Source organism: Peromyscus leucopus, chromosome 17 (genome assembly GCF_004664715.2).
Source record: "Peromyscus leucopus breed LL Stock chromosome 17, UCI_PerLeu_2.1, whole genome shotgun sequence".
NCBI classification, from domain to species: domain Eukaryota; kingdom Metazoa; phylum Chordata; class Mammalia; order Rodentia; family Cricetidae; genus Peromyscus; species Peromyscus leucopus.
Window position 1 is genome coordinate 53,327,758 of NC_051077.1, and position 23,759 is coordinate 53,351,516.

The window sequence follows — 23,759 nt, forward strand, 5'->3', positions numbered from 1 at the left end:
TGGCTGTATGTCAATAAAACTTTATTTACAAAGTGGGCTCTTTACAGAGTGAATAGGTTCGGCTGTCATTCAAAACTTCACAGAATGAATGGGATGACTGCAAACCAATAAAACCTCATTCACAGAATGAATGTCTGGCTGTTGGCCATAGGCCCTGGTTTGGTGTCTGTCTAGGCAAAGAACATCGCAGCTAGTGAGGGGTGTGTGGGCTGTGGGAGGACTAGCAGTGCTGAGGGCCCTGAAGCCAAGCTGGCAGCATCAAGTCACCCCTTCAGAGCCCGTGCCCCCACCTGCCTCTTCAAAATTGGGAGTTTGGATCTGTAAGGATTCCAATGAAGAATTCCCTGGGAATACCACTTTACTTGGGGTTCCTGGAACGGTTTTCAATCTTTGACTGACTGAGCTATTTATTTTGAGACAGGGCCTGGCTATGTAGCTCACACTGGTTCTAACTGGTGCTTCTCCTGCCTCACCCTCCTGAGGGCTAATGACAACCATGTGCCACAATGCCTGGCTGTTAGATTTAGGGGGTGTGCCTTACCTGTGGCCGAAGGATAGTCCTTTATTGTAAAATCTCTCCCAGAGGTGATCCCTTATATTGTCTCTTCAGCAATCCAGTGCTTTTCCCGAAGGAAGCAGTAACACATGACTTCCTGCTGGGTCTCCCCTTCGTTTTTCTCTTTGCTCTGTGTTGTGCATTCCTATTACAGCAGCAGCACAGAGCAAAGGGGGCATACCGCTTTGCTGCCCTCGGTTCTGTCTGGGGACGCCGCGGCTTCACTTTGCCCACAATCTGGGCTAGTAGCACAACCTTTGTGGTGTCTGTCTGTCTAGGTCCCACGGTGGTATGGAATGGCGAGTAGCAGTGCTGACAATGATTTAGGGTGTTCGAGGGTCGGCCTCTCCTAGCTTCCAGGAGGAGTAGCATCCCCGTCTTGTCCGTTGGTTGAAACTTGCTCCAACCACCCTTCCCTGCAATACACCACAGAGTGAGGGACGCTCCCTGGACATGTCCTGTCCTTTGTGACAATTCAAAACCCGGCTCCAAGCCCCCACTGGTGACCTGGATGACATCAGCCACTTCCTCTCGCTGATGGGGCTGTGTGCTGCTGCCTACCCCTACCTAGAATGCTTTGTGTTTTCTGTAGACACCATGGTCAGGTGTGCAATAGGGCCCTCTACCTGGACAGACTCAGTTGTCTTGTTCCTGGACCTCTGACGCCTTGCTCGAGAGGCCACAGGGAGCCTTCCTGCAGCTGTGTACCAATGTTCACCCAGACATCTGTGTGTCTGGTCTCTGTCTGCCCCAGAAAATAGAGGCTCCGGCCTGTGGCAGACGATGCCTACCAGGGCTGCAGGCCAAACCAGACTTGACTGCATGTGCACAGATACATAGGTGGGCCATCTCTCTGCCTTCTCCAGTCTGACCACGTCCCGTGTTGTGTCCTTAGTTCACAGGCAATGGGCCCTGTGAGATGAACAACGTCCAGAAGAACGAGGAGAAGAGTCTGGAGCACACTAAGAAGCGCTCCCGACCCTCTCTCCTGCGCCCCGTGTCTGCTCCAGCCAAGGTAACTGTCCTTGTGTGGGTCTTGCTACACATGACGGGAGTGGTCTGGAGGCAGACTGCGGTCTTCTAGAAAAGGACACCCACTGGCCTGGCGCCCATTCACCTGCCCTCCTGACCTGAGGTGGTTGTGAGGAGGAAGGGGGAGCTGGAAGGAAGGTGTGGCGCGCTGTTCGTTCTCCTTTTCACTGTCGTGACTCTTTCGTAGGTGGGGCTGCAATTGAAATGTGCAGTTGTGTGGTTTGGTTACTGCACAACTGAGGAGTGAAGGTGGCCGACGGCAGTTCCTGGCCCGCTCATCACCCCGTGATGGTGGATCTCTAGTTCTGTCCCTCTGCGTGTTTACTAGTTGACTCTCTATAGTAATAAAGTTTTTTGGCATTTCTGTTGATTTAGTTATGTGCAGCGGTGTCACCCCCAAGTCACGGTTCATTACTATCCTGGTATCTTGACACCCAGACTGTTGTGGCCTGGCCGGGGGAGGCTCCTCCAGGCTGCCCGTCCTTTTCATCGTCACCCTCCTCTGGGAATGGCTGGCTGTACAGCAGGGCCTTCACGCCATGGGTCTGGGTCAAATGCAGGTCCAGTCTGGTTTGTTCATCGGTGGGGGGTGGGGGTGAGGGCGAAGAATAAGGATGTAGCTGTCTCAGATCAGAAGACAACTTGAGGGCTCATTGGGGATCCTCGGGTTGTCAAATGGGTGACAGGCGGATTTCTTGACTTGCAAAGTTATAACCCCTGCCCCGAAGTCCAGTTTAGAGACAAGTATCTGCACACAGCCTCAGACCTGGCCTCCTCAGGGTGCCCCTGGTGTCCCCTCCCTGCCTTCTAGTCCCCCTCTGGCCCACAGGACAGGCTAAGTGCTGCTGGGGTGAGCTAGCTGGCACAGTGCGGTCTCAGGTGGTTGAGGTGAAGCCCCAGGATACAGCACACACATTTTCTGAGCAGGCCTCTGGCCCCGAGTCTCGCCAGTGCACATGGCGCCGATCGCAGGATCTGCCGCTTCGGTGTTTGCCCTCCCTTTCCCCAGTCTGTCAGTTGAGCCTGTGGCTTGGCGTCCATTGTCCCCGTTAGTGTTTTCTGAGCATGCGTGAATCTCTGCCTTCCGTTTCCCAGTCCGTGTCTACTAAGCATGCGTGAGGCCCTGGCTTACATTTTCCCAGTCCATATCTACAAACGTGCTCGAGGCTGAAGATTCTATTTCCCAGCGTCATCTTGGAATGCAAGACGTTAGGAGCGCGCCCGTGTCTTTTGAGCATGCGCGAAGCCATTTTCCCAGTCTTCCAAGCTTGTACTAGGTCTTTCGGTTCCATTTCCCAGTTTCTACAGAGCATACGCCATGCCATGGCTCTGTGTACCCTGTAAGCACGTGCCTAGCACGTGAGGCCTTGAGTTCTAGTTCCCTAGTACCTACGGCACATGCGTGAGGCCCTAGGTTCCGTTCTCTGGCGGCTGTCAATCACGTGCAGGCCCCCGTGCCTTCCCTGTCTCTTGTGGGGCTTGGACCATTACTGCACAAGCCCGTGGCCCAGATCTTGTTTTCCTCAGCCTTCCAAGTGTGCTCGATGCCCGGTTTGATCCCCAGGGTGGCAGAAAATAAGCCATAGCAGGATTTGAGACCCCAGATCTGACAGGGTGCTGCTGTGGGCTTGCTTTTCCTTGGGTCCTGAGTCGCCCGCCCTCCCCGCCCCCGCCCCGTCACACAGAGCCAAGGCGGGAACAGCACCCTGATGCTAGGCGGCCAGACCTCACCCCGGGGTCCTGGGGCAGGGCCCTGCCAGCTGCATTCAGAGCTCCCCCGGGTTCCGCGTACCCCACAGTACCTGTGGTGGGGGACACACCATTAAGCCGAGGATTTCTCTCTGCAGAAGAAGATGAAGCTCCGAGGCACCAAAGACCTGTCCATTGCTGCCGTGGGGAAGTACGGCACGCTGCAGGAGTTCTCCTTTTTTGACAAGGTGAGCCAGGCCTGGTCCCTCCAGGCACAGCTGCTTTCCGATGGGTCTGGAAGCAGGGCCACTGGGGTGCAGGGGAGAGGAGAGCATAGGCTGCAGAGCGCCGGGGCCACGCACGGACACGTCAATGGCGTTTGCAATGCCCAATGCGTACCGTTTTTGCGGTAGTCTCCGTATTCCCACAGGTACGTAGGGTGCTGAAGAGCCAGGAGGTGTACGAGAACTTTCTACGCTGCATTGCTCTCTTCAATCAGGAGCTAGTTTCCGGCTCAGAGCTGCTGCAGCTTGTCAGCCCATTCCTGGGGTGAGTGGCTCCCGGCTCCCTCCTACCCTACACACACAGGCCCAGGGGAGCGAGCCCGGAAGTGTGTTTGTGCGTTGCCTTTCTTTTACATGTTGGCTTATTTCCTATATGTGCACAGGTGGAGGGCAGAGGCAAGTTCTTGGGTGGGTTCTCTCCCACCACGGGGTCTCAGGAAGTAAACTCAGGTCGTCAGCCTTGGCGGCAGGCACCTTGACCCACTGAGCCCTCTCGTCCACCTGTGTGGTTTTCTTCATTGATGAAAGCTGTTCCCCAGTCATTGTTGATAGGCTCTCATTTGTACAAAAGCGACTTGGAGAAAGCAGATCCCGTGACCTTGTACACTGTGTATGGACAGGGTCTTTGTCTCAGACTATGACTCTTGACTTTATGACGATATGAGAGCTGTTACCATTGGGTAGACATTTTACCTGTGATGTTGTAGATGTCCATATTTGGGGGCTGGTGATGTGCAGTCCCTCTTCTTGCAGGATTCTGGGCAGTGGCGTCAAAGGCAGCCTCTTGGTGGCCTTTCTCGGGTGTGCCATCCTGGTACAGCCTGAATCTGTAGTATGTTGAGCTGTGAGTTCATGTGTAATGATATTTTCTCTTTTGTGTGTTTTCCAAGTTTTTACATGTATGTATATCGTGTTTCACATATTCCCCAAGCTGCCTTCCTGCAGGTGGTGGTGAGTCTGCTGACCTCCACATCACATGTGCCCTCCCTACACCAGTAAACTAAATACACGAAATACAAATGTAAAGGTTTTACATTTTTAACAAATCAACAGAAATATAGGGAGCCCTGGGTGTCAGCTGCTGTAAAACTGACCCATTTAGCATGTGTTCCTTCTCTGTCCTGACTTCTGAGAATGAATCCATGGGGTCCTTTTGGGGAGGGGTCCCTCATGAGGGAGGGAGTCTTCGGGCAGGAAGACAGCCACAGTGGACACAGCTGCTCTCCGTTCTGCCCTGTAGATCAGCCGTGGACAGAAGGAAGGAAGTGGGGCAGGACTATGTGCCAATAAAGCTTTATTTAGAAGCAGTCCATGGGCTGATTGGCTGCAGTCCCTGGCCTGGATCAAGGGCCGTTACTGACCCTAGGCTCTGCCTTTGGAGTCTGGTTCCAGCCTGCTCAGGCTGGACTGGCCAGTAGAGTCAACCTAGAGAGCAGTGCAAGGGAGACAATCCCAGCCACCCCAGGACGCCAGCGTAGGACGGACGGGGAACTTTGTGATGCCTGCCCCCTAGTGAGGGACTGCACGGGCAGGAGTGCTCTCCCAGGCCTGGGCACAGCCAGGGCCGGAAGCACCCATATCAGGGCTTGGGGCAAGGCTGGCATCTGTCTGTGTGAACAGCCTAAGTGAGTTCATTTCTAGTCTGTCCATTCCGGACTGTAGCTTGGGCAGAAGTTGGCTGTGACCTCTGCGGCTGACTGACTGGTCACAGGGCTCTTGGGACTCTTGAGGGTTTTTTTGTTTCTTCCTTCTGTTTTTTTTGTTTGTTTGTTTGTGGGTTTTTTGTTTGTTTGTTTGTTTGTTTGTTTTTTTCTTTGAGACAGGGTCTCTTTCATAGCTCTGGCTGTGCTGGAACTCACCATGTAGACCAGGCTGGCCTAAAGCTTACTGAGATCTATCTGCCTCTGTTTCCCGAGTGCTGGGATTAAAGACCTGTCACTACACCCCGCTTTGTTTCTTTCTTTCTTTTTTAATTAATTAATTAATTAATTTTTATTTTATGTGCATTGGTGTTTTGCCTGGTTTGTGTAAAGGTGTCAGATCCCCTGGAAATAGAGTTACAGAAGGTTGTGAGCTACCATGTGGGTGCTGGGAATTGAACCTGGATCCTCTGGAAGAGCGGTCAGCGGTCTTAACTGCTGAGCCGTCTCTTCATCCCCCTCTTTCTTTGTTTTTGAAGTTAGAGGACAGAAAATGAAGGCCGTGGGGCTCACGGTGGTTATTCGCGGTGCGTTGTAAGGGGGTGTGGTTGGTGATAGGTGGGGAGGCCTCCCCTTCCCTAACATTGAATTCTGATTCAGGTCATCTTTGAAGTTCCACATGCACAAGGCATTTTCACAACTCTAGATTATTTTCAAGAGGCCCAGTGCCCACTTACAGTTTCTGTCTGTCTTTGAAGAAAATTTCCGGAACTCTTCGCACAGTTCAAGTCCTTCTTGGGAGTGAAGGAGCTGTCCTTCGCGCCGCCTATGAGTGACCGGTCTGGAGACGGCATAAGCAGAGAAATTGACTATGCATCTTGTAAACGGATTGGATCCAGCTACAGGGCACTTCCCAAGACCTACCAGCAGCCCAAGTGCAGCGGAAGGACCGCCATCTGCAAGGAGGTAGTGCCCTGGGGTCACAGGTCAGCCCCCCACAACAGACAGCCATGGGCCAGGGTTCTGACTGCCTGAGACATCTACTACTGAGGTTGTCACCAGAGCCCAGCTCAGCTTCATGCCCTGTCGGATGGCCATGCTAAGAGTTCACACAAGTGTGGGGAATTGGCCAACTTAATCACTGCCGAGTTCTGCCCTGTCCCCGAGTGTCTTAGGGTTTCTGTTGCTGTGATGAAATCCCAGGACCAAAACAACTTGGGAGGAAGGGGTTTATTTCATAGTCTGTCACCCAAGGAAGTCAGGGCAAGAGCCTGGAGGCAGGAACTGAAGCAGAGGCCATGGATGAGTGCTGCCTATGGGCTTGCTCCTCATGGCGTGCTCAGCCTGCTTCCTTATACAGTCAGGACCACTTGCTCAGGGGTGGCGCTGCCCACAGGCCAGTCTGGGGGGTCATTTTCTTAATTGAAGTTCTCTCTTCCCAAATGAGTCAAGCTTATGTCAAGTTGACATAAAACTAGCCAGAACATTGTGTGTGTTCAGTGTGACCCTTGAACACCTTGTCAGGTTTGTGGAGTCCCTCAGGAGGGACTCTGGAGTCCCACTGAAGTTTAGACAATTTATAGCCCAAGGATCTACTAAGTGTTGCAAAGCACATCTGGTCCACTGCTTGTCAGTAAAGCTTTGTTAGCACACAGCCATGCCCTTTATGGACACCCTGCCTGTGGCTACTTTCTTGAGACAAAGGCCAAGTTGGGTATTCAAGACAGAGGACCCAGACCACAAAGATTAAAATCTTGGGGCTCAGGCCTATCATGTAATGTGTGTTCAGCACCACAGCCCTGGCCTGCTGAGGAGCAGCTGGAGAGTTACTTCACTGAGTGGTGGGAAGTCACTGCTCACGTCGTCTGTGCCGGCACGCTTAGTGACACTCCTTTCCTTGGGTCCAGGTCCTGAATGACACATGGGTGTCCTTCCCGTCCTGGTCGGAAGACTCGACCTTTGTCAGCTCCAAGAAGACGCCGTATGAAGAGCAGCTGCATCGCTGTGAGGACGAGAGGTTTGAGGTGGGTGAGGCTGCACCCCTACCTGCCTGTGCTCTGGCCACCCAGCCCGGGGTCTTCCTGGTGTAGCCCGGTCCTGCAGTCTCTCACCCCTGCCTGCCTGTCCTCTGGCCACCCAGCCCGGGGTCTTCCTGGTGTAGCCCGGTCCTGCAGTCTCTCACCCCTGCCTGCCTGTGCTCTGGCCACCCAGCCCGGTCATGCAGTCTCTCACCCCTGCCTGCCTCTTCCTGGTGTAGCCCGGTCCTGCAGTCTCTCACCCCTGCCACTTGGAGCCGCCCCAAAGCTCCCAGCTCTCAGCTCTGCCAGCCTCTGAGCCCCCAGCACATCACCACCGCCTTTCTTCAGCTAAAGACAATGCGAGGCTGGAGAGACGGCTCAGAGGTTAAGAGCACTGGCTGCTCCTCCAGAGGTCCTGAGTTCAATTCTCTGCAGCCACATGGTGGCTCACAGCCTCTATAATAGGATCTAATGCCCTCTTCTGGCCTGCAGATATCCATGCAGAGCATTCACACATAAAATATAAATCAATCAATCAACTAAAGACAGTGGGTTAGTTAGCTTAAAACTAAGTTAGCTTTATTTATTTATTTATTTATTTGTTTGTTTGTTTGTTTGTTTGTTTTTCGAGACAAGGTTTCTCTGTGTAGCTTTGCGCCTTTCCTGGAACTCACTTGGTAGTCCAGGCTGACCTCAAACTCACAGAGATCCGCCTGGCTCCGCCTCCCGAGTGCTGGGATTAAAGGCGTGCGCCACTACCGCCTGGCCTAGCTTTATTTTTATTGATGCTGTAATTGAGCACTCAGACTCCTCGACCCTTTTAGGGACAGGCAGATAATCACTCTTCTTATCCCAAAGTCCACATGTCTTCTTTTTGATTGGCTTTACTTTCTTTTTAAGATTTACTTATTGTTATTTTATGTATGTCGGAGCCTGCCTACATGTAGGTCTGTGCATCGTGTGTGCCTGGTGCCCACAGAGGCCAGAAGAGGGCATTGGATCCCCTGGAACTGGAGTTAAGGACAGCTGTGAGCCACCATGTGGGTGCTGGGAATTACACCCCAGTCCTCTGGAAGAGCAGCCAGTGCTCTTAGCCACTGAGCCATCTCTCCAGCCCTTGGTTTTCTTTTTGAAACCATCTCTCTTTGTAGTGTAGGCTGCTATACTACTTGTGATCCTCCTGCCTCAGCCTTCCAAGTGCTAGGATGACAGGGGCATGCTCTCCACCCCAGGCTCCTGTGTGTGTGTGTGTGTGCGCGCGTGTGTGTGTGTGACTGACTGGTGTGTGTGTGACTGACTGTGTGTGTGTGTGTGTGTGTGTGTGTGTGTGTGTGTGTGTGTGACTGACTGGTGTGTGTGTGACTGACTGTGTGTGTGTATGTGTGTGTGTATGTGACTGACTGGTGTGTGTGTGTGTATATGTGTGACTGACTGTGTGTGTGTGTGTGTGTGTGTGTGTGTGACTGACTGGTGTGTGTGTGACTGACTGGTGTGTGTGTGTGTGTGTGTGTGTGTGTGTGTGTGTGTGTGTGGTGTGATTCTGTCACTGGTGGAGTCAAGGCCTTGGAGCTCCACAGACCCCCTGATCTCTCTGCTGTTCTAATAATCAATAGCCATGTTGTTTGAATCCTAAATGGTCTTTTAATAAAAAAACCTGGAGCCTTATATCAGGGTGAAAGCTGAAAGATCAGAGAAGCAGAACAGCCAGCTACTAGTTCAACCTCTACGAAATTCTCAGCCTAAAGAGAGTGAATTCCTGTTTCCTCACTCCTTATGAGTGCCCTGCCACATTACTTCCAGGATTAAAGGTGTGTGTGCTTCCCAAGCAAAGACATGAGATCTCAAATGCTGGGATTAAGGGTGTGTCCCACCACTGCCTGCCCTCTGTGTCTAATCTAGTGGCTGGCTCTGCCTCTGATCCTCAGGCAAGTTTGTTAGGGTACACAATATATCACCACAGTTCCCCTTTTTTTGTCTAAAATAATAAAAGGTTATAAATAAAAGAAAAGCTATATACAATAAGTATATATAATATATACAGTCAAGAATTACATTAACAATGTCTAGTCCATTAACATTTGACAAATTCAGAGAAAATACTCCATTATTAATCCTATTTTGGTGAGTCCAAAATGATGTACTTAATTCATTTTCTCTCCTAACTTGTATTACCAACCAAAAACTATCTTTTTATATCTTTCAAACTATTACATTTACACTTCTGTAGTAAGTTTCTTTTCTGAATTTGTTTACAAGGAAAAATATAACTATAACTAATCTTCAGCTGCATCAGAGACCTGAGAAGGAAATAATATTACCTAAGTAAGCAGGAAGTGTAACAAGCGACTTCCAAAAAATGTGAGTTATGACAGAGACAGCTGGCTGCCTGGACAGTCACCCAAGGTTCCTCTGCAACTTTGGGGCATCCATCTTCGACCAGAGGCCTAGCATATCTGACAGACTCAGCTGTGAAGCAGGATTTTCTAAAGGGCCTTCCTACCTTGTGTTGGCAAGGTTTGTCAGTCCTTTCTTTTGTGTCCTGCTTGTCCATTTTGGAACACAATATATCACCACATAGCCACACTCAGCCTGCCCCTTCCCTCACCCCGTGAACTCCTCTGTCCCATCCTCTGCTGCTTTGTCATATTGTGTGGTGGCACATGCCCTTGATCCCAGCACATGGGAGACAAAGGCAAGAGGCCTAAGTTCCATGCCAGCCTGAGCTGTGACACAAAGCCCTGTCTCAAAAAGATGAGAAAGTAAGCAGGAGCCTGGGAGAGGACTCAGCAGTTAAGAGTGCTGGCCGCTCTTAAGAGACTGTAGTTCCGGTTCTGGGACTCACTTTGGGAGCTTACAGCCTCCTGTTATGCCAGCTCTAAGGGGTCCAACGCCACCTTCTGGCCTCCAAGGGTACTACACTCACTGGCACAGAGTGTGAAGTACAAATGATGTCACAGGGTAGGCCACTGTAGTGCCCACACACCCCATGAGGTGGTATGGACCGCTCCTGTGCTGTTGGAACTCCACCCCTCCCACACAAGTGTGCTGTGGTGGGCACCCACACTTAATGGCTCCATCTACAACTCCTGACCACCCTCCATACACCATGATCACCTTCACACGCCTCATGGGGCCCCCAGTGTGACCATGCCTGCCCTCTCTGCAGTTAGATGTTGTCCTGGAGACCAACCTGGCCACCATCCGAGTGCTGGAGAGCGTGCAGAAGAAGTTGTCAAGGATGGCACCTGAGGACCAGGAGAAGCTCCGCCTGGATGACTGCCTGGGTGGCACGTCGGAGGTGATCCAGCGCCGGGCCATCCACCGCATCTATGGTGACAAGGCCCCCGAGGTCATCGAGAGCCTCAAGAGGAACCCCGTCACCGCTGTGCCTGTCGTTCTGAAAAGGTGTCCCCACCTTCACTTCCCTCCCCGACTTGGCATTCAGGGGAGCTTCTAGGGTTCCTTACCAATGGTGTCACCTGACCCAGTCTCCCCCTCCAGTCCTGAGCCAAGTCTCGGCAGCCAGGCTCCCGGACACCTAATGGTCACAGTTGGCTCCAGGTGTAGACGCGCAGTCTCTCTTTGGGGGGGGGGGCGGTTCTGGGACCTCCAGACCTTTCTAGAATTTGAGTCAGGGCTTACATAAGCCCACACCTGTGCATGCCTGTCCATCACCCCTGGGGACTTAGAACGCCTGTGGCAGTACGTGTGCTGTGTGTCCAGTTCTTAGGCTTGGTTGAGTCCTGGGATGTGAAGGGCAGACTGACCATAAAACAAAGTTCCTCAGGCTTGGTAACGGCTAAGCGGGCAGCTGGGCGCCAGGGGGAGGAGGAGGAGGAGGAGCCACTGCTGGAGAGACCCTCAGTAATTGAGAGCACTGCCTGCCCTCCAGAGGACCCACATGGCAGCTCCCAGCTGTCTGTGATCCAGGGGCACCAGGCAAGCATGTGGTGCACATACATGCAGACAAAGCACTCATGCGTACAAAATTATACAATTTTTTTTTAAGTAGCCATGTTGTTTATGTGGGACCACTGCCCCCTTCCTCTCCCTCTCCCTCTGTGTGTTTTTTGGTTTTGGTTGGTTTGTGTGTTCGTTTGTTTTGGTGATAGGGTCTTATGTGGCCCAAGCCTTGGGCTTACCATGTGCCCCCGGCATCCTTTTAACTCCAGATCCTGAGTGCTGGTATGACATCCTGCACCATGATGCTGGGCTCTTTTTTGTTTTGGTTTTTTCCAGACAGGGTTTCTCTCTGTATAACAACCCTGACTGTCCTGGAACTTGCTCTATAAACAAGGCTGTCCTTGAACTCACAGAGATCCACTTGCCTTTGCCTCCCCAGTGCTGGGATTAAAGGTGTGCGCCACCACTCCCTGGCCTTTTTTATTGTTTTTTGAGATGCGGGTTTCTCACTATAGCCCAGGCCAGCCTAGAACTGGACATCCTCTGCCTCAGCCTCCCACATGTTGGCTTGCTCTTTGAGGTGCAGACCACGTGTGTACTTGTTGGGAGGAAGGTAGGCCCTTCCCCTGGGGTTGCTGGAGGGTCTGGGCATCAGGTGCTGAGCTCTGCTCCCCACAGGCTGAAGGCCAAGGAGGAGGAGTGGCGGGAGGCCCAGCAGGGCTTCAACAAGATCTGGCGGGAGCAGTATGAGAAGGCCTACCTCAAGTCCCTGGACCACCAGGCCGTCAACTTCAAGCAGAACGACACCAAGGCGCTGCGCTCCAAGAGCCTGCTCAATGAGATCGAGAGCGTCTACGATGAGGTGAGGCGAGCTGAGCTGGGACCACTGGCCTCCTCACACCCCTGCCTGCAGAGCAGGGACCACTGGCCTCCTCACACCCCGGCCCGCTGAGCGGGGACCACTGGCCTCCTCATACCCCAGCCTGCAGAGCGGGGACCACTGGCCTCCTCACACCCCGGCCCGCTGAGCCGCATAGTCCTCGCCTTACAGTGGGGAGACAGGTGTGGAGGCCGCTGCTTGCTGGACTTGCCCTGGGGTTTTCTTTCGCTGTGCAGATTCTTTTGGTTTGTATGAGAGTGGATGTGAGTACAGGTGTGCTCAGAGGTTTGCTCTCTTCTGGGAGCTGAGTTAAGAGGTGGCCGTGAGCTACCAGGAGCCCAGCTCGGGTCCTCTGCAGGAACATCAAGTATTCTTAACTCCCGAGCCATTTCCCCAGTCCCCATAGTGTGACATTTGAGGGCAGTTGTGGTGGCCTGGGGTAAAACACTTGCTTAATTTGAGGACTGGGTTCCAGATTGAGGTAACCACAGGGGGAAGAAGGTTGTTGAGGTGTCCATAGATTAGTAAATCAGTCTCCATTGCTGTGACAAGTGTGTGAGAGAGACCATTCAACAAGAGGAAGGTTGGTGTGGCTCAGAGTCTGCCTGGCTCCTCTGTTACCTTAGACCTCTAACGAGGTGGAAGCATCATGGTAAAGAGAGGAGCATAGGCAAGACACCCCCAGAGGTACAACCCCAGGTCCCCCCAACCAGACCCCACCTGCCCCAGTCCCCAATAAGACCAGTTAGGAGGCCATCATTAGGTCAGTATCCAGGAGGCCTCATGGTCCATTCACCTTGAGTGATTGGCTCTACCAACTAGGACCGGAGCATCCCAACTCTAGCACTGCCCTAACTTGCTTTCTTTTGCTGTGATAAGCACCATAGCCACAAGCAACTTGGGGAGGACAGGGTTCATTTAGCCTTCAGGTCCGTCCTGGGGCAGTTGGGACAGGAACTCTGTGTAGGAGCTGACACAGAGGCACGGAGGGATGCTGTTTCCTGGCTTGCTCCGCCTGCCTTCTGCAACCCGGGACCATCTGTCCAGGGGTAGTGCCACCTGCAGTGAGCTGGGCCCCTCATCGAGGTTCCTCTTCCTAGATGACACTCACCTGGGTCAAGGTGACAGACACACACACACACACACACACACACACACACACACAGGAGCACACACACACACAGGAGCACAAGCCTTGTGACATAAACAAACTAGGGGACTTGGGAGGCCAGAGGGAGCCCAGGGTGTGTGCGGCACTGTGGTGGGTGGGGCTCTGGCCGTGGGGTCTTTGAGTACCGAGTTGAGCTTCCCAGCCTTCAGGAAGAGTCCGACCTGATGAGGCGTGTGCTGGCCGACTGGGTCTTGCCTCAGATGGTGCTCGAGGGGCCTCCAGAGCTTCACCATGCACTGACCCGTGAGAGCGGAGGTGACACCCAGCCGGCCCCCAAAAGCTCCTGTCTAGAGACAGTGTCTGCCTCTCCACACAGTCCTAGTGTTGATGCCCCAAGAGTGTGCCGAGGTGGGGGAGGGGCAAGAGTGGTCACCTTTGGGTTTGGGAAGGTCATTATCCAGATCAGCACTGAGAGTGAGCCTGGACAGAGAGCAGCCAGCATGCTCAGAGGCCCTGGGCTCAGCGGGAGGGAGGGAGCCTGGCCAAAGAGAGACTAACAGAGTCGCGGGCCCAGGACTAAGGAGCCTCGAAGCCTGGGCCAGGTGCCCACGCTCTGGTTGACTAAGGAGCAGGACAGGTAACAAGCCGTGTTCATGGGGGTAGGGGTAGAATGTGGGGCGGGGCTGTGGAGTGGAGCTGAGTGTTTGAGTGGCAGGTGGTGAGGCCCCCCCCCTACACTCTGAGCCTCACTCCAGGGAGACCTGACCCGGTGGTCAGGTCTGTGGGGAGCCCAGAACGGTGGTTCTGTCATCTCATTGCAGTCCTCTGGGGCTAACGTTGGCAGTGAGGGGGTCTTGGTTTGCCCAGTGGAAAACTAGGCAGGCTGGGGGACCCTCCAGCGGAGCTGTGAACCTTGGAGAGGAGAGGAGGGTGGGTGTGTGCCCCACTTGCTCCTCCTTTCCGAGGAGGCTGTTACGCTGGGGGCGGGGCTCGGGTGATTGGCAGGCCTGCCCACTGCCTGGCTCCTTTACAGCACCAGGAGCAGCACTCGGAGGGTCGCAGCGCGCCGTCCAGCGAGCCGCACCTCATCTTCGTGTACGAGGACCGGCAGATCCTGGAGGACGCGGCAGCGCTCATCAGCTACTACGTGAAGCGGCAGCCGGCCATCCAGAAGGAGGACCAGGGCACCATCCGCCAGCTGCTGCACCGCTTTCTGCCCAGCCTGTTCTTCTCGCAGCAGCGCCCCGGCGCCTCCGACGACTCTGCGGACGAGCGCGACCGCGACGGGGAGCCGGAGCGCAGGCGGCCGGCCGACGAGAAGCCCCCCGTGGATGCGCCCCCCGAGCCGCCCAAGGCCCTGGACGACGTGTACAGCCTGTTCTTCGCCAACAACAACTGGTACTTCTTCCTGCGGCTGCACCAGACGCTGTGCGCGCGCCTGCTGAAGATCTACCGGCAGGCGCAGAAGCAGCTGCTGGAGCATCGGCGGGAGCAGGAGCGCGAGCAGCTGCTGTGTGAGGGCCGCCGCGAGAAGGCCGCCGACCCTGCCATGGAGCTGCGCCTCAAGCAGCCCAGTGAGCTAGGGCCCGGGCCCGGGCTGCCCTCTGCCCCTTTAGGCCTCCTTGGTGGAGGGTGGTGGAGGACCCAGGGCCCTGGCCTCCCTCGCAAGTCCCTAGAGTCTGGGCGGTTCCCCCTGCCGGTGAGTGAAGCCGCCGACCCCTCCCTCCCCCAGGTGAGGTGGAGCTGGAGGAGTACTACCCGGCCTTCCTGGACATGGTGCGGAGCCTGCTGGAGGGGAGCATCGACCCCACGCAGTATGAGGACACCCTGCGGGAGATGTTCACCATCCATGCCTATATCGGCTTCACCATGGACAAGCTGGTGCAAAACATTGCTCGCCAGGTGAGGCTGGCTGGGGCAGGGCAGGCTCTGGAAACCCCTTATCTGTCGCTGAGCACCGCCACTGTGCTTGCCACACCTGCTCACACAGCAAGTCTTCCCTTTGTTTCCGAGGTGAAGTTCACATAACAGATCAATGTCTCCAGGTTCATAACGTTTAGCACCGTGAAGCATCTCTAAGGCAAAGCCCCACCCCAGCTGCCCAGCATCCAGAATGAGCCCAGCACAGTGTGCCCTCTAGGGAAGTGTTGTTCCTGAGTTCAGTCAGTGCAGGAAGTGCTTTGGAAAGCTGCTTCCTTCCAGGGCTTAGTGACCTGTCTTATTACATGTGTTTATTCCTTTACGTGTGTGTTTGGACACACAAGTGCCATGGTGTGTGTGTCATAGGACGGCTTGGAGGACTTGGTTCTCTCCTTCCACTGTGTGGATCTGGGGATCGAACTCGGCTCAGGCCGGCAGGCTTGGCTGCAGGCTCCTTTCCTCACTGAGCCCCTCACTGGCGCCCAGGACTTCTTTGTTTTTCCTTTTTGGTGCTGGGGATGGGAACCGGAACCTTGTGTGTATTAGCAAGTACTCTCCACTCTGCCAGGCTCTGCCCCCCAGGACTTCTGAGGTAAGGCACACACACAAAGTGCCCAGGTCTCCAGAGGCCACTCAGTGGGTTTTCCCAAGCAAAACCTCCCGACCCTGATCCTGCACAGACGTTTCCAGCCATGTAGAAGCAGCTCATCTTAGCAGTGACCTCTGTCCCTCAGAGTGACCTGTCGGGCTCGAGTGGCTGAGTCAGCTGCAGTGGCTCTGACCTGGTATGGGGCGGTGATGCCTCCTAGTGGTGAGTGAGGCCACACCTAGGCTTTAAGGCTCACGGTGCATTCCCCCAGTGGCTTGTGGTCTGACCTCCTGTGACCTCGGGAACTATTTAGATGTTCTGTCCTGGGGGCCAGAGAGCCCGTCTTGCACGGTGTTGCTCTCCTGCCCCACCCCGCCCCGTCACGGCCCTGTCACGGCCAGTAGCTGTCATGGTCCCTGCACTGCTTCTCTTTAAGCACCTCGACTTTTCCTGTACGTTCCAGGCGTGAGTCTCTTCCTGTCCTTACCCACAGCAGTGGCCACTGCACCTGGAAACTGGAAACTGGCCACTGCATGTGGGGAAACATGGCTTCCGGCCCCCCCCCCCACACACACACTGTCAGGGCAGTCAGATGGGGCATGGTGGAGGGCCGTAGGCCCTGGAACCGCAGCCTCATTATTGTTGGCACTAGATGATTGGACCAGATCAGGCCCTTCGGTTAAAGTTTGCAAAGTAACTCCCAGGGCTGAGGAGCTGGCTCCCCGGATGAGAACACTTGCCATGAAAACCCCCAGCACCCTGTAGGAAGCTGGGGGCCAACACGCCCCTTGTCTAAGGGCTGTGCTACGGCCGTGAGGAAACACCAAAGCAAGTTGAGAGAAAAGGCTTTAGTTCAGCTTAGAGTTCCATGTCACAGCTCATCACCAAAAGCAGTCGGGACAGGAACTCACACGCGCAGGAGGCTGGAGCCGATGCAGAGGCCATGGGGGTGCTGCACCCAGCTTGTGTCAAATTGGCATAAAACTATCCAGCGTGCTTGTGTCCCCACGCTGTGGAGGACAGAAACAGGAGGGGGCGGGGCTTGTTGGACATGCGTGTTGTTCCAATCTAGATGGTCTTTTAATCAAAACCCCGAGCCAGATATCAGGGCGAAAGCTGAAAGATCAGAGGAGCAGAACAGCCAGCCACTAGTTCAACCTCTACGAAATCCTCAGCCTAAAGAGAGAGAGTTCCTGTTTCCTCACTCCTTATGGACCTTTGTCTGCCCTGCCATATTACTTCCTGAGATTAAAGGCGTATGTGTGTGTGTGTGTGTGTGTGTGTGTGTGTGTGTGTGTGTGCGCGTGCGCGCGCGCGCGCGCTTCCCAGGCAAAGGCATGAGATCTCAATCGCTGGGATTAAGGGTGTGTGCCACCACTGCCTGCCCTCTGTGTCTAATCTAGAGGCTGGCTGTGCCTCCGATCCTCAGGCAAGTTTATTCGGGTACCCAGTGTATCACCACACATATGAATGGCTCCAGGTCCAGTAGGAGACCCCATCTCAAGGGAATGAGATGAGAGTGTTAGAGCAGGACACCCACTGTCACCCCCCTCCTCTGGCCTGCATGAGTGAATGGGTGTGCACACACATGAACATTCTCTCTCTCTCTCCCTCTCTCTCTCCCTCTCCCTCTCCCTCTCCCTCTCAGACACTAGAAACTGTTTTAAAAAGGAACTAAGGAACTTGAGTAAGCAGGAGGCTCATCTGTGGCTCTCGGACCCCTGTAGCTGCTGGCCAGGTGCTCACCAGGGCCACCATGCTGGCACTGTGCCTACCTTGTCCGCAGCATTGTGTCTGTTCTGTGTCCTGTCTTGCTCTCCTCGTGGAGATGGTGGGTGGGCAGGATCCGGGCCATCACCCCGTGGTGCCCAACAGCACCCAAGACCTGCTGAGCTGGCCCAGCCCTTCGTTGTGTTATGTCCCTCTTCATAAAAGTGGGTGAGGGGTGTTGGTCTCCACACACCTGGGAGGAAGGTTCAGGGGAGGGCAGTGTTTTCAAAGGGCACATTTGTCTCTTCTGGACACTTCTTACACCCAGACGGTCTGCTGGTCTGGTCTAGTCTGGTTTAGTCTGCTCTGGTCTGTGTCCCCACCCCCCCAAAAAAAAAAAGATTGTCACTGTGCCATGTGATCTGGTCTCCCCCCAGTCACAGACTTGTTCCCTCGGATGGGGGCTGTGACCAACGCCTTCAGGGTGGTGGGCTGCGGGTGGTGGCAGCTGTGGCCTTGCTCTCCCTGCCAGCTGCACCACCTGGTGAGCGACGACGTGTGTCTGAAGGTGGTGGAACTGTACCTGAATGAGCAGCAGCGAGGGGCGGCCGGGGGCAACCTGTCTTCCCGCTGTGTTCGAGCTGCCCGGGAGACCAGCTACCAGTGGAAGGCGGAGCGCTGCATGGCGGACGAGAACTGCTTCAAGGTGAGGGGCCGTGGGGCAGCCTGGGGCGAAAGGCCAAGGCACTGCAAGAGGACTGGACACCGAGCGGGATGCCAGGGGCACTGTCACCACACCTGTGGGCCAGGAGTCCCTCCTACAGGGCAGCGCCAAGGCCCTGGAGGGTGGTAGGGGTGGGTGACGGCTCCTCAGACTATGGCCACCTCCCCAGGTGATGTTCCTGCAGCGCAGGGGACAGGTGATCATGACCATAGAGCTCCTGGACACTGAGGAGGCGCAGACAGAGGACCCTGTGGAGGTGCAGGTGAGTCTGGACTCAGCTCTGGGGGGCCCGCAGCTTCCATCCTTCCTACGTGCCGGCCACAGGTCACAGCGCCACAGTCCCGGTCATGCCTCCCACTCTACCAATAGTTCAAAAGACACCCATGGCAGCCCTGAACAGTCACTGAGGACCCTTCCTCTGGCCTGGTGCCTTCCAGGGTCCCTCCCTGTGTACCTGTCACTCAGTGTGCACTTACTTCCTGTGGCCTCCACAAGTGACCACAGACCAAGACATTGCAAGAACGGAGCCAAACCCTCTTATCCTGGATGCCTGGGGTCCAAACTCAAGGGTGACTGAAGTCCCAACTCTCAGAGATGCTAGGAGGCCCCTCATAACCTCTGCCACTTCTGAGGGCTCCAGCTGCTCTAGCCAGGTGTTGGCACACACCTTTAATCCCAGCACTCAGGAGGCAGAGGCAGGTGGAGCTCTGTGGGTTCGAGGCCAGCCTGGGCTACAGAGCAAGTTCCAGGACAGCAAGGGCGACACAGAGAAACCCTGTCTCGGAAAACAAAAATCCTGCGGTGTAGTTTGGTAGTGGATGCTTGTGTGGCATCGGCCAGGCCCTGGGTTCTGTCCTCAGTGCTCTAAAATAGAATATAAAAATGAGGACTGCCACCCTCTACAGCCTCACCTTGATGGTATGTGCAAATGAGGTCACACACAGGTCCCAAGACTCTGGAGTGCCAGAACTACACACACGCACACGCACACTCACACGCACACACACACATACCAGGCTTCCCACTACCCTTCCTCCGAGCCAGACAGTCTGTAGACAAGAGGTACAGGAAATGTGTCGGCCTTGGTGGCCACACCTTCCTGTCCTTGGCTAAACTGACTAAACACAGGGAGGCAGGCATGAGGGAGCACAGGCTAGACCTGAAGGCACGTGCCCATACCTCCTTGAAGACCAGGATACCCCTGCTGCCTGCTGCAGTCAAAAGCCTCCCTCCCCACATCCTCTGTTCCTCCAACCAGTACATACACACACACGCACACGCACACGCGCACGCGCACACACACACACACACACACACACACACACACACACACACGCACATGCACGCACACACGCAGCGTGCATGCACATGGGACATGCATACACCCCCTGCCATTTTCCCTTCCCAAAGCAGGAGAAAACATTTCGTGGAGTTTGTCCGGAGATTGGCCTGGTTAGCTTCCTGTTGCAGTGATAAACACTAGACCAGAAGCAGCTTGGGGAGGAGAGGGGATGCTTTGGTTTACATTTCCACACCTAGGCAGGCAGGCAGGAGCTTACTGGCTTGCAGCTTAGGCCACCTGCCAAGTGGTGGCTCTGCCCACAGTGGGCTGGGCCCTCTACCAATTGGGAATCAAAATCCCCCACAGATCTGTCCACACCCTAATCTAATGGAAGCAATTCTTCAGTTGAGGATCGCTCTTCCTTGGAGACTCTAGGCAGGGGCCACACCCCAGCCCCTCACTGGGGATTCTAGGCGGGGCTCCACCCCTGAGCCACGCCCCCAGCCCCTCACTGGGGATTCTAGGCTCCACCCCTGACCATGCCCCCAGCCCCTCACTGGGGGATTCTAGGCTCCACCCCTGACCACGCCCCCAGCCCCTCACTGGGGATCCTAGGCGGGGCTCCACCCTGACCACGCCCCCAGCCCCTCACTGGGGATTCTAGGCAGGGGCTCCACCCTGACCACGCCCCCAGCCCCTCACTGGGGATTCTAGGCGGGGCTCCACCCCTGACCACGCCCCCAGCCCTCACTGGGGATTCTAGGCGGGGCTCCACTCTGACCACGCCCCCAGCCCCTCACTGGGGATCCTAGGCGGGGCTCCACCCTGACCATGCCCCCAGCCCCTCACTGGGGATTCTAGGCAGGGGCTCCACCCTGACCACGCCCCCAGCCCCTCACTGGGGATTCTAGGCGGGGCTCCACCCCTGACCACGCCCCCAGCCCTCACTGGGGATCCTAGGCAGGGCTCCACCCTGACCACGCCCCCAGCCCCTCACTGGGGATTCTAGGCAGGGGCTCCACCCCTGACCACGCCCCCAGCCCCTCACTGGGGATCCTAGGCAGGGCTCCACCCTGACCACGCCCCCAGCCCCTCACTGGGGATTCTAGGCGGGGCTCCACCCCTGACCACGCCCCCAGCCCCTCACTGGGGATTCTAGGCGGGGCTCCACCCCTGACCACGCCCCCAGCCCCTCACTGGGGATTCTAGGCGGGGCTCCACCCCTGACCACGCCCCCAGCCCCTCACTGGGGATTCTAGGCGGGGCTCCACCCCTGACCACGCCCCCAGCCCCTCACTGGGGATCCTAGGCAGGGGCTCCTCAGCCTTTTTATCCTGATTCTCTGCACTGTCCTCCTTGGCTCAAACCCTGTAACAACTAAGGTAAGGATACCATGTGACTGCCTAGACTTACCCATGGAGACATGCCATGCAGGTCCCAGACCTAAGCATCATCAGGCTGTAGTGTTCTTTCCCAGCAGAACCCTAGCTGGAGGCGTCAGTCTGGGATTTTGTGTGCACTGCACATCGGCCCCACAGCCATGGGGTCTCCTTAGTTCATGAGCTTCTGATTTGGGATCCAAGATCAGAGGCTGGACACCTTACCCCAGGGGATCATAGGGTGTGTTTGTCCCATGCCCAGCACCTGGCTCGCTATGTGGAGCAGTACGTGGGGACCGAGGGTGCATCTAACTCGCCCACCGAGGGTTTCCTGCTGAAGCCCGTGTTCCTGCAAAGGTGAGTACAGGCCCCACGTGTGCCGCCTGCCAGTGCCTGGTGTGCAGGGAGATATGGCATGGGGAGGGGACGCGGGAAGTGTAGGGGTCGTCTTGGGCTGGCAGGAGGCCGCTCCACCCCCGAAGCAGAAGGGGCAACCATCAGCCTTGCTGGAAGAAGCTTCCGGAAATGGAGAGTAGGGGAATGAGATATCATGCATGCTGGGCGGTCACCATCCCCTGGTCCCCCGGAGCCCGCAAGTCCCCTCCCCAAGGCCCTGTCCCTGCAGGAACCTGAAGAAATTCCGGCGTTGGCAGTGTGAGCAGGTGCGTGCCCTGCGTGGTGAGGCCAAGAGCTCGTGGAAGCGCCTCATGGGCGTGGAGAGCGCTTGCGACGTGGACTGCCGCTTCCGCCTGGGCACGCACAAGATGGTGTTCATCGTCAACTCAGAGGACTACATGTACCGCCGCGGGACGCTGTGCCGTGCCAAGCAGGTGCTGCATCCCCTCCTACCCACCTGAGCCCTCGAGCCCGCGAACCTCCTGCCCCGCGCCCCGAGTCCCGCACCCCGCACCCCGCACCCCGGGAGTTGACACACACCCTCCCTCAGTTGCAGCCCCTGGTGCTGTTGCGCCACCACCGTCACTTCGAGGAGTGGCACGGCCGCTGGCTGGAGGACAACGTGACTGTGGCTGCTGCGGGGCTGGTGCAGGACTGGCTGATGGGGGAGGAGGAGGAGGACATGGTGCCCTGCAAGACACTCTGCGAGACAGCGCACGTGCACGGGCTGCCGGTGACGCGCTACCGTGTGCAGTATAGCCGTCGCCCTGCCTCACCCTGAGCTGGAAGAGGCCGCAGTACGTGAGCCCCACCCCCACCCCATGCCGTGCCCCTACCGGGGCTTTGTCACTTTGAGCCCGGGGTCATACCTTGACCTTAAACAAGCAGGAGCTAAGTAAGGCTCTTGCGGTGCCCAGCAGACCCCGGGCAACGGCAGGGGCCGTCCTCACGAGGGCAGCCCCGCCCGCAGTTCTAAAGGCTTAGGCACAAGTATTTATTCCTTCCTGCGCTCCGCTCCGCTCCGCTCCTAGTGGTTGTGACTTTCGCAGCAGCAGCTCCCCTGGCTTCCCACGGGTGAGACCTCCCTGTGGGCCCGCGAACCACCCGCTGTCCCCGCAGCTGCCCTCCGCAGGCCCACATCGCTGTGCCAAACCCGCGTTCCAGAGAGCACTTGTTCTCCAAGTTTCCTGAGCCGGTTTTTGACCCGGGCCTGGGCAATGGGGAGCAGGTGTGCCTACCCAGGCCCAGCCGCGTGCCTCACAAGGGATCCATGGGCACCTGGAGCACATCCTACTTTCCTGAGAAGGGCGTTGCTCGTGGGACCCCGAGCCGCCCAGGACCCTCTGGGCCTCCATTCCCCAGCAAGGAGCCCGGGCACCTTCGCATGCTTCTGGGGAGCCACTCCTTAACGTTTTTGAGGAATTTCTGTTCCAGCCTTGACCTCCCTTCGCAGCTGTTTTGAATGTAGTTTTCTTTTTCTATTTATTTGCACATTAAAGTTAAATATTGACGCCAAGCCTCAGGGTCCGCCCGTCATTTCCCACAAGAGTTCTGGCCAGGTCTTGCCCATGGCTGTCTCAGGTGGTAACAGCAGCCCACTCCAGAGTCCTTCCCAGAGGAGCAGAAACTGCCCGGAATGTCAGCAGCTCCCTACCTGGGACTGCTTTCGAGAATATCCTTCCCCAATTATCTTTTCCCAAATCTGAGCTGTGCCTGTACACACCGCTTTGGGAGTGTGGATGGCACATGGCTAAAGCCCCACGTGATGGATGGAGAGAAGCAGGTCCTGCACACAAAATGACTAAACTGTAACAAATTTCTTTTTAAAAAAAATTGGGCCTGGCCGGCGGTGGCAGTGCACACCTTTAATCCCAGCACTCGGGAGGCAGAGGCAGGTGGATCTCTGTGAGTTCGAGGCCAGCCTGGTCTCCAAAGCGAGATCCAGGAAAGGCGCAAAGCTACACAGAGAAACCCTGTCTCGAAAAACCAAAAAAAAAAAAACAAAACAACAACAACAATAACAGCAAAAAATTTATATTGATGGGCTGGAGAGATCTCTCAGTGGTCAAGAGCACCGGCTGCTCTTGCAGAGGACCCAGGTTCAATTCCCAGCAACCACATGGAGGCTCACAGCCATCTAACTCCAGTTTCAGGGGATTCAACTCCCTCTTCTGATCTTGATGGGCACCAGGCAATCCTGAGGCCCACGTACATGCTATGTGGGGTGTGTGTGTGTGTGTGTGTGTGTGTGTGTGTGTGTGTGTGTGAACACTGGGCCAGATAGATGGCTCAGCAGGTAAAGGTGTTTGCCGCCAAGGCTGAAGTTCAACATCCAGGACCCATATGGTGGAATGAGAACAAACAGACTCCCTCAAGTCCCCACTCGCAGTGGGTCAACACAGCCCCCCACACACACACACAAAACAATGTAGCACTAACTTAGAAGTTCAAGGCCATCCTGGACTACACACTGAGTACTGGTCCAGTCTGAGCTGTGAGAAGGAATAAATGTCCAATCATCATGATTATCTTCACAATTCTCCCAACTGCAAACACTACCCCGACTCCTCATCAGCTGGTACCCACCGTTCCTACTTCTGTCCCAGACTCTGCCTGTCTGTGGCAGGCTCAGTTCACTCAACAGGA

The 23,759-nt window shown here is 55.6% G+C and overlaps 1 protein-coding gene across 2 annotated transcripts in view; it reads left to right on the forward strand.

Annotated features, from left to right (window-relative positions):
• Sin3b (SIN3 transcription regulator family member B) overlaps positions 1 to 22,629 on the forward strand; it is a 38,530-nt gene extending 15,901 nt beyond the window's left edge. Inside the window, exons 6-19 of one of the 2 annotated variants that reach the window (XM_028893476.2) lie at positions 1,452 to 1,571; positions 3,436 to 3,525; positions 3,708 to 3,826; positions 5,960 to 6,167; positions 7,109 to 7,225; positions 10,386 to 10,624; positions 11,801 to 11,984; positions 14,147 to 14,687; positions 14,846 to 15,015; positions 17,865 to 18,038; positions 18,226 to 18,318; positions 20,980 to 21,074; positions 21,343 to 21,547; positions 21,664 to 22,629. In XM_028893476.2, coding sequence (XP_028749309.1) covers positions 1,452 to 1,571; positions 3,436 to 3,525; positions 3,708 to 3,826; positions 5,960 to 6,167; positions 7,109 to 7,225; positions 10,386 to 10,624; positions 11,801 to 11,984; positions 14,147 to 14,687; positions 14,846 to 15,015; positions 17,865 to 18,038; positions 18,226 to 18,318; positions 20,980 to 21,074; positions 21,343 to 21,547; positions 21,664 to 21,894 — 2,586 coding nt within the window. In that variant the 3' untranslated portion in view covers positions 21,895 to 22,629. Of the gene's footprint in view, positions 1 to 1,451; positions 1,572 to 1,775; positions 1,959 to 3,435; positions 3,526 to 3,707; positions 3,827 to 5,959; positions 6,168 to 7,108; positions 7,226 to 10,385; positions 10,625 to 11,800; positions 11,985 to 14,146; positions 14,688 to 14,845; positions 15,016 to 17,864; positions 18,039 to 18,225; positions 18,319 to 20,979; positions 21,075 to 21,342; positions 21,548 to 21,663 lie in introns of those variants that run through there. The other variant, XM_028893479.2, reaches the window with a different exon arrangement.
• The last annotated feature ends 1,130 nt before the right edge of the window (positions 22,630 to 23,759 follow it).